The sequence below is a fragment of the Galeopterus variegatus genome, unplaced genomic scaffold, assembly GCF_000696425.1.
Source record: "Galeopterus variegatus unplaced genomic scaffold, G_variegatus-3.0.2 Scaffold1855, whole genome shotgun sequence".
NCBI lineage: Eukaryota > Metazoa > Chordata > Mammalia > Dermoptera > Cynocephalidae > Galeopterus > Galeopterus variegatus.
Genome location: NW_007727966.1, coordinates 309,348 through 319,455, shown reverse-complemented (window position 1 = coordinate 319,455; position 10,108 = coordinate 309,348). Strand labels below are relative to the sequence as shown.

The window sequence follows — 10,108 nt, the reverse complement described above, 5'->3', positions numbered from 1 at the left end:
CTTATGAGGGGTAAGAGACAGGATTGGGCACCTCCCAACCATAGAAATCCTAGTGGACTGCTTGGAGGAGGAGGCAAGAGGAGAGTTTGGAAGGACATGGTCTAGCTCATGGTCCAGCTCTTTGCTCTTGCAGGAGGGGCATCCTGTAGGCCAAGAGGGTGGCAGGACATCAAGGTAGGGAGAGATGATGGCAGGGGTGAGGATGAGTAGTGGGCAGGATGAGAGAGACAAGGCCTGTGCTGTCCCTTGGGGACCAGATACCCTTCTTGGGGACTCTGAGTCCTGGTACAGGAGTGTGTGTGCACATGCATACATCCAAATGTGAGTGGGCAGAGAGCCTGGAGATGGGGTATGTACCAATGGGGACTTCAGGGACATTCGCAGGGCTCCAGAGTGTTTCTGCATCTGCCCTTGGGTGTCGTCATCTGGACCCAGGTGGGGACAGGACGTGTGTGTGGGACCCTGTGTGGGCATTTGGCTGGCTCAGGTGGGCAATTGCAGGTGGGTGCACGGGTAGACAGGCAGCCGTGGCGCGTGGCTGCCGGCAAAATCTCCCCAGTGGCCTCTGCCTTTTTTAATCTGCTTGGATCCTGTCCCCCGCTTGTGGAGCTCGAATCTGGGGTCTGCACCTTCCTCCAGCTGGATCAAGAAAGGCAGGGGAGGCACGGCACCTGTGCTTTTCTCTGACGAGGTGCTGAGAACAGGCCCTGTCCCCTCTCCCCAGCTGGGGGGAGAAGGAGGGAGTCTTCACTTTCCTGTCCCCAAAGCCCTGGATGTGGGAGCAAGGGTGGCGAGGAGACGGCTGTGAGCGGCTCTGGTTCTCCCAAATCCCCGTGTGTATTCATCAGTGCGTTGGGCCTTCGAGCCACCATTTTCTAGCGGTATCGGTGTGTCTGCATGTGTCTGTGTGGGTCCCTTCCCATGTGTCTCCAAATGTCCGTCACTGGGTGCCACCTGTGTGTGATTCCACGGATCGTCGTATGTTCCATCTCTTGTGTATTTGGTGACAGTGGGGTCAGGGGTGTGTGTGTGTGGCACCATGCGTGTTGGTGTGCCCGATATAGTCTTTGTGTTATGGTGCCACCGTGACCTGTCATCCTCACCATGTGTGTCAGTGGGTGTTGGCGTACCTGTTGCCATCTCTGTATCCCTGCTGCATGGTGGGGTGACAGTGTCCCAGAGACGTGCGTTGCATCTGTAGCAATGAACTGGTGTGTATTTTCCTGGGTGTCCGACCATCATGGCAAGGCGTGTATCACTATGCCTCACACACGTGTTGTTGTGTCCTGTCTCTGGGTTTCACCCCATATCATCATGCATCCTGGGCTTGTCCCCGTTACTATCATTGTGCCCTTTTCCCTGGAATCCCTCAGCCTCTCGGCACCATGTGAGATACCCACTATGGTGGCCAGGCGAGCAGCTGGGAGCAGGCTGGCCTCTCCGTCCCTTCCCATGAGGTTGCACGCCGCGGTGGCCCTGCCGAGGGCCCTGCCCGTGCCCTGGCCTGGCGTGGACAGAAGCCTGTTGTGCGGCGAGGTGCGGGTGTGTGTTTGGGTCGTCCACAGGCCTCCCTCTGTCTGCTCAGCACACATTGATCTTGGCTTCTGCCTGTGTCCACCCTGGCCGGGCCAGCTGGGTGTCCTGCTGTCTCCGTGGGCCTGAGTCCACTGTCCCAATAACCAGGCCTGCCCTGTGTACCCTACCCCTGAGCCGCCCACTGTTCCTCCAAGGCTCTGAGGGCGCAGATTTGGAAACTGAGGCCCCCCTTCTTTCCCCCTTTCTCTCCTTTCCTCCCTCTCTCCTCCCCTCCTCCCCTCCTCCCGCTCCCTCTCTCCCTCTCTCTCTCCTCCTGCCAAACGCGTCTTGGCTCCGTCTGAATATCTCTCCTCCTCGATTTTTGGCTCCAGCTCTGGGCGCGTTCACTAAAGGAAGAAGGGCTAGCTCCCCACTCCCCGCCCCCCTTCTTCACCACCTCCCCCCTCCTGAGGAGCCCCTCTGAGGGCGGGAGTGGCCTTGTGCAGGGGCCCAGGCCCCCAGAGTGGGCTTGGCTGGGGGGCACAGGCTTGGTGGGTGAGGGGGCAGGGTGGATTGGGCCTGGAAGCCCGAGGGGGACAGCGGGCAGGGTGACTGTGCTGCCCAGCTGGGTGGGAGGGGTCAGGGGCACAGAGCTGGGGTGTCTGGCTTCTGGTGGGGCTGGCAGGCCTCTGTGAGGTGCAGCTGTGCCCAGAACTCCGAGTTGCGCTTGCCATCACTACCGATGTGGCTGCGCCAGCCGGGGAGGGGAGGCGGGTAGCGGGCACTGCGGCGCTCTGTAGCCAATCGGAAGCCGGGCTTACACTGGGGAGCTCTCCCCCCACTGGGCCCCACCCTGAGGGGAGCCGGGGTGGTGGCCAGCATTGGGCAGGGGGCAGTGCCCACTGCCATCTCGGAGGACCCTGCCCCCTCAGCTAAAGCTTGGTGCCAGCCTTCCTGGCAAAGATTGGGCAAGAGTGGGGGTCTGTCCATCCCCACTTGAATCTGTATGAGCCAAGCCGGAGGAAGGGACAGCTCAGAGGTGCACCCAGCCCCCCTCCCTGGGCCTCAGGAGAGGCTTTTAGTCCAAGGCTGGCAGGAGCTGGGGGTGGGGGCCAAATCATCTAGGTGGTTCCGTCCAAATATCGGCTTTGGTTGAATCATCTCGGGGCGGCGGGGGGTGGGGGGGATGGTTTATTCCGGGTCCATCTTACACAAAGTCACACACTCTCACTGGCACATGCGGGCACAAAGACTCATGCTGCCACACACTGGCACATGGCATCTCCCTCAATCAGGCACACAGACAGGCGTCTCCACACAAAGAAGATCGCCCTTACACACAGACACCTAGAGATACCCGGCCACACCCGAACACATCAATGCGGCATTACACATTCAGGGACATACACATGGGCATAGGCACAGGGGACACACAGTCACATGATACCATGCCGTGAAACACACAGCACAGACACAAGCATTACCACCGTCAACACACAGGAGTACGCGGAACCCACAGACGCACAGCAAGAAACACATAGCACACACATACAGCAACACTGTCAGATGATAGAAATGCACACGTGAGCACCAATAACACCCCACATGCCACCAGACACACATGGGAACATGCACGAGCACATGCATGTGATAACATGCCTTCAGACATAGGGACACATACACCAACTCAGTGCCACTGGGAATGATTTTGCCCATTGGGAAATGTCTGGAAACATTTTTAGTTGTCACACTTGGAGGAGGGGGTGCTACTGGCATCTAGTGGGTGGAGGCCAGAGATGCTACTCAATATCGTACAGTGCACAGGACATCCCACCCCAGAGAATGATCTGGCCCCAGATGTCAATCGTGCTGACGTTGGAAACCCTGCCCTGCACTCTCAGATCACAGTAATGTACACAGGCACAGCTAACCCTTGACATCCATTACACACAAACACACACATCGCACTCTGACAAGAGGCCAGCTGACACAGTGTAACACGCAGTCTTGCTCACCGAGACCCAGACACTGTCACATATGCAGCCACATACACAAACACACAATACAGGACGGTGTGGCACGCACATCGTCCCATATTACCCTGGCCCTGATTAAAATGGCACCCAAGAGATGTGACCTGCCCTCCTGGTATCACCCTGCTGGATGTTTTTGAGCAGCAGCTACAACAACCCAACCTCTCCAGGTAGAATTGGGAGTCCCCGTCCCTGCCCTGGTTTGAAGATGCCTGGATTGGGGGCAAGCCTGGGATGCCAAATGCCCACCCCTGCCTGGGTCATCCATGGCCTTCTGGACCCAGCGGCAGAGGGCCCCACCCTCATGGCTCTGCTGTAAGCAGCCATAGAGAGGAGGGGCGGAATGGGGACAAAGCTAAGTGCTGAGACTCTTGTCCTCCGTGGGGCTGTCTCACTAATCCTTTGGCCTTTCACTCCCCTTTTTTTGACCCCAGAAAAAAGAGAGAAGAAAGATGGTTAGCAGAAGAGTAGAGAGAGAGCCTTCTGTAGGATGACAGCAGAATGAAAGTTTGTCCTAAAAATCAGGGTGATGGCTCACTTGTACTGAGAGCTTGCTGTGTCTCGCCCTGTGCTAAGTGCCTTCTCAACTTGTCTCCTTGAATCCTATACAAGGTAGGTGGTATTATTAGGAGAGTGGGGTCTCTGGACCCAGCTTCCTGGCTCTGCCACTCACCAGCTCTGTGACAGTGGGCAAGTCACTCAACCTCTCTGGGCCTTAATTCCCTTATCTGGAAATCAACGTTATGGTGTGGACCTAAGGAGCTGGTTCACAGAAAGTGCTTTAAAACTGTGCTTGATGTGCAGTAAGTGCTTGATTTCACAGAGGAAAAACTGAGACTCAGAGAAGGGGTATCCAGTACTAGGGTCAAGGGCTAGAAAGTGGTGGAGCCTGAGCCCCCGTCTCCGATCACCACCACCCTAATTCCTGCCAATGGAACAGAATTGCAGCTTATCCTCTAGCCTTTCCCAGATTTCAGAGCAGTCTGCACATCACTATGCCTCCATTTGAAGCATGCTTCAACTGTTGGCCCTTGAACCCTCCTTACTATTCTGACCTTAAGGATCTTTTTCCATCTGGGGCTCAGAATAAGAGAGGATGGTGGTCTCACCCCCTGTGTACTCCCACTGGCCAGACTTGCCTACACCCTGGCAGGGCCCAATGCCCTCTCCAATACCTTGCCGGACACCCAGCCAGAGCCTGCATGTTGGGGGTGCAGCCGGGGACCTGTGTATTCCTTTGACAAATATTTACCAAGCACCTCCTGGGTGCCAGGCCCTGTTCTAGGCCCTGGGGGCTCGGCAGGGAGCAAAACCGGCAAAGGTGCCAGCCCTGGTGGGAGGGCAGACAGTGAACCTGATAAACAAGGAAGTGTCCAGTCCTTGAGACAGGGCTAGGTGCTATGGGGAAAAGAAAGTAGGAAGGGTCCGTGAAAACACTGGGCAGCTGTGGTTTTAGTAGGGGTGGTGGGGGGAGGCCTCATGGCAAGGTCTTGATTTTCAGCATTGCCCTGCAAAGGGGCACTCTGGAGGTCAAGAGTGTTTCGGTTTGCATGGTCATCCCATCGTTTTCCCAGAATGTGTGGCCAAATGTTGCTTCAGTCTGAGGTCATCCATTATCCATACTTGCGAGGTCTTGATTTTCAGCATTGCCCTGCAAAGGGGCACTCTGGAGGTCAAGAGTGTTTCGGTTAGCATGGTCATCCCATCGTTTTCCCAGAATGTGTGGCCAAATGTTGCTTCAGTCTGAGGTCATCCATTATCCATACTTGCGGATACACCGTCTGGTGCCCGCCCAAGACCTGGGGACAAGATGGCTGGGGCTTTTCCTGTACAGATACCAGGCCTCGATGGGCATGGGGTATTTTCAACCCTGCCGCTCTGAGCCTGGGGGGTGGAGCGGGGGCAGCTGGTGGCCCAGAGTGGCACTTCCACCTGGGCCCCTCGATTTAGCTTCCCTGGGGCGGGTCCAGTTTATTTTTACCCCAGCCTGTCACCCTGGCAGTACCAGGCTGCGCCATCTTTGCAGGGTCTTGGGGACCTGCCCACAGCTTGGGGGAACCTGGCTGTGCCTGCTGGGCCCCCACCTCCCGCTGGGCCCCAGACTCTGTCCACTCCAAAAACTCCAGGCTCCAGGGCTCTGTACCCCAGCCTGTCACCCTGGCAGTACCAGGCTGCGCCATCTTTGCAGGGTCTTGGGGACCTGCCCACAGCTTGGGGGAACCTGGCTGTGCCTGCTGGGCCCCCACCTCCCGCTGGGCCCCAGACTCTGTCCACCCCAAAAACTCCAGGCTCCAGCTGGGGGCTGGTGGGGTCGCACTGCAGGCTGGCAGCCACTATGCCCAGGCTGGTGGCATTTGGTTTGGCGCCCTGCCTAGCCACCACCCCCACCCCATGCCCGGGCAGAGCCGAGCGGCTGCTGCTGCCAGTCTCCATTTCCAAGCTTGAGGTGGGAGTGGGGGAAGCGCTGGGCGCCTCCAGGCCCTCTGCCTGTCCTGTGCCACCTGGGGCTCATCCCCCATGCCTGCTCCCTGGAAGGGCCCCTGAGCTGCTTTTCTCGCTGCCCCTTTACAGCCTGGAGCTCAACGAGGATGCCCGCCCGGCTTCCATCTTCCCCACGCTCCCTCCCTCCCTCCCTCTCGCCTGCTCACCATTTTTGGCATCTCCTCTCCTCCCCCTCCCGTAGGCATCAACCTCACTTCCAAACCCACCATTGCTGGCTCTCGGGCCTTCTCTGCCGCCTGGGGCTGGGACCTGGAAATGAGGGTTTGGGGGCTGGCATGTGGGCATCAAGGGCTTTCTGGGCACTTGTGTGTTTCTTCTGGTGGGGGCACATGCTCTAAGCCAGCTCACTTCACCCGCCTCTTCGTTTAGCCTCAAGGTTGGCAGAGCTGGACTGCAGCGAAAATGGGGGCCCTCCCATTTCTGATCACCCCCTGGGCCCCGTGTTGGCCTGTGGGCTACTGGAAGACCAGGGTGGGCATCTCTGTCCAAGCCCAGGATGTGGGATGGCAGAAGCGAGGCTTCATCCATGGGGTGCCCAACCTCTCCTCTCCCAAGTTCCCCCCAGGGTGCCAAGATTCCTGCTGTCCTCACCAGAACTGGGGTGGGGGAACCAAGCCTCACGTTGGGCACTTGTGCCCCCAGAGGGGCAAGAGACTTCGGAGGAACCAGTTTATTGCCCCCCCACTCCCCAAGCCTGCTGCCCGCGCCTCTCTCGGCACTAAACAAAGTTTGCTAAGTAACTTCAAATGTTATTTGAGGACGGCCTGGCCTCAACCCAAGGCGGCCCTGTGGAAACTTGTTTTTCGCTGCCGAGGCTGCAAGTATCAAAGACACACTTTTGGGGGGGGGGGTGCTTCCATGCCTCTTCCCCCTCTGTGGTAGGGGCTGGCTCTGAATGGACACACAGACACACACAGCAGACACACGAGACTGCGGTGACAGAGGGACACACATCATGCTGTGGCCCGTACAGCACACACAACACATACAACACACACAGACTGACACACCAGTGAGGCTAAGTGTGTGTGTGTGCGCATATCACAGAATGCTGCCCCCTAGCCCACAGCCCCAGGATTCTCCCAGACTGTGAGGTTTCACCAAGTTGGGGAAAGCACAGGGCTCTCATGCTTGGAGTCCTGTATCTCATATCTCTGGGTCCCCAGGGTGTGCTTGGCTGGGTCCCTGAAGCCTCATTTTCCCCAACCATAGAGGGAAGCCATCGGCCTGGATGGTGTAAGAGGTGGAATCCCACACTGACTAGGAGAATGTCTGGGTTGGTATCGTGGCCCAGCTGCTTTTCACCCGAGCTTGGGTATTCTCATCCCTCCGGCAGGGTTGTGTCCCTAAAATGCATCCTTAACAAGTGGGCTTTGAGCATGGGGCCTGGTGTACAAGCAGTGCTCATAAGTGTCAGCTGGCGTTTCTGCCAGTCCTGACCCTGTGAACCTGGTGTGTGTCCACCCTGCCCGGAAGCCTCCAGACTCCAAGCAGGGCAGGGCTTTCCAGGTCCTGGGAAGGGGCTTGTGGTGACCTTGTTCACTTGCTCTCTGTCTCTTCTGGTTTTCCCTTCTCTGTGATTTTCTCACTTTCTTCCTCTGTCTCTCTCCCAGCTTTTCTTGATCTTTCCCCAAATCCCTCTTCCTTTTCTCGGTCTCCGCAAGCCCTGCTCAGGCCCAGAGCTCAGGGAAAGTGTGGGAAACGGGCACAAGCTGTGTGTTTGTTCCTCACCGAAGCCAGTCAGGCCTGGGGTCCTCTGTGCCGAGGCCCCTGATGACCCTTCTGGGGTCCCCCAAAACCCCAGCAAGAAACAGGGCTGACACAGTGGGTGAAGGGGAGGTTCTGTTACAGGGTCTTCTGACCTGTCACCTCTGAGGTTTGCAAACAGGTGGGGCCCCAATGAACAGAAAAGCCAAGACCTGAAGGGACACTGGACTGACCCCTCCCCCAGTCCCGGAGAGCCTCCCTGTTCTCACTGTCAGCTAGATCCTCACTGAGGTAGGTTTCTGAGGTCCCCCGGTCCCAGTCCCACACACTGCCTCATCTCCACTCACAGTCAACGCCGGCAACACCCCGCCACCCGCAGTCTGTCGCGTGGTGACAGCCTGTCACAGGCACTGCCGCACACCGGCACAATCTGTCGTCCACGCACAGTCTCACACACAACCTGTCACACACACGCACACACACACAGCGGCACAGTCGCACACACAGCCAGCCTCACGCGATCACACCAAGCGTCACAGCTTGTCACAGCCATAGATTCCTCACAATAAAAATAACAGCTACCGACTCCAGAGCAATTATGCCCGGGCAGCGGGTGGGCGGGTGGTCGGGCATACGTGACCTCCTGTGACCCTCCCAATGTGAGGCAGGTTTGAGTAACCTGTTTTACAGATGAGGAAACAGAGGCTGCAAGGTCAAGTGCCAAGGTCATAGGGCTAGGAGCGGGGTGGCAGGAATTACTCAGCCAGGTTCCCAGAGGCAAGGAAGACTTAAACAGGTCCCTCTACACTCCACCTGAGGCTCCCCCTCTGGGCCCTCCCCATGGGAATTCCCTTCCCATTCCCCAGGAGGGGAAAACCAAGATTCTAAGCAGCCCAGGCCAAGAAACAGAAGGGGCCTGCTGGCCCCTAGCTTAAGGGTGCCCAAACCATCTGCCCTTGGCTGGGGAAAATTGGGCCATGTCCTCCACCCCAAATGCTACTCAACTCCAAGTGGTACGCTGGTAGGCACTAAAAACCCACTGGACAGGTGGGGATATCAGAGGGGTGACTACATGTGAGGTGGGCATCAGGTTTGAGTTTGATGTGTGGGTGCCCATGGTGAGGCTGGGTTTTCGGTGTGGCTCACGGTGGAGGCAGCCTGCGATCTTTTAGGAGATTCAGTGGATAGGTAGGGACCTGGGTCCTGGAAGGCAGAGAAGTCTCCGGACTTCAAGCTGCCTGTCCCTGTCCACATGGGTCGAGTGGCTGCCATGGGCCCCTGGGCCTCCACAAGCCCTTCCGCCCAGGCCAAGGCCCAGTGTCTCAAAGTGTCTGCACTCCTACCCCCGGGGCCCTTCGCGTTCCAGGGAGCTTCCTCCTCCTCCTCCTCCGCAGCCCGCCTTCTTTAGCTTTCGCCGTCTTTGTTCCACCCCCGCCTGCTCCCCGGGGCTTCCCCCGTTGGAGTTGCCTCGGCCAAAACCAACAAGGCTCCAACGACATCCCGCCGAGGCCCGCCGGGCGGCCGGTCCTGCCCCTTGTCTCGCTTGGGGGCCAGATCCGGGCTCGGCTGGGTCCCGACGGCGGTCCCGGCGCACGTGGCCGCTCCTAGGACTGCAAACACTCGCACACACTCCTACGCGGCCGCCCCGACGGGCCACCGGGCGCACGCACGCCCTTGTCCGACACCCCAGCGGGCACTCGGGCGTGCGCATGCACAGAAGCACGCACTGTCATTCTGACGGGGGTCGGTCGCGAGCACGCCCTTACCGGGCGCCCCGGACGGGGATCTCAGGCACGCAAACGTATATGCACACCCAGGTCTGACATCCCAAGGTGACTGCCTCTTCTCTGGCACCAGATGGGATCCCCCAACACACGCATGTACTCCCCAGCTCGCGCCCAAATGGGGGTTCCCAGCATAGTTACAGCTATGCGCCCCCATGGAGATCCCCAGCTCAGGTGGGTCCGTGAGTCCGCAGGAGCCACCGGTGTCCACAGAAGAATGTGGCTCCAGGCCCACGCAGGCACAAACCTCCCCAGCCTGCACACGAGTGTTTCACGTGAGCCACAAACCTGCCAGGCTGCCCAGGGCACCTGGCTCCAAAGCCGCATTCAGGTTGTTGAGGGAGGGGGCCAGCAAGAGAGACCTAATTCCCACCTCCCCAAATGTACCTGGGGGCACAGGTGAGACGCTCCAGAACTGCTGCTGCCCAGGGGCGCCCCTGCATGTGCTATAATTGCATCTGAAATGTGTGCCTTTATATATATTTTTATATGTAGGAACCGCTCCCCCCCCCCCCGCCCTTCCCTCTCCACGTTTGTACTTGGCTTTTACCACCCCCACTAGGCTAC

General features: G+C 58.3%; 1 protein-coding gene across 4 annotated transcripts in view; it reads left to right on the top strand.

Annotated features, from left to right (window-relative positions):
- The first annotated feature begins 770 nt into the window (after positions 1-770).
- Positions 771-10,108, top strand: part of NFIX (nuclear factor I/X (CCAAT-binding transcription factor)) — a 94,934-nt gene continuing 85,596 nt past the window's right edge. For all 4 annotated transcript variants that reach the window (XM_008579315.1, XM_008579312.1, XM_008579313.1 and 1 more), the window contains exon 1: positions 771-833. In XM_008579315.1, the coding sequence (XP_008577537.1) occupies positions 774-833 (60 nt within the window). In that variant the 5' untranslated portion in view covers positions 771-773. The remainder of the gene's footprint in view (positions 834-10,108) is intronic.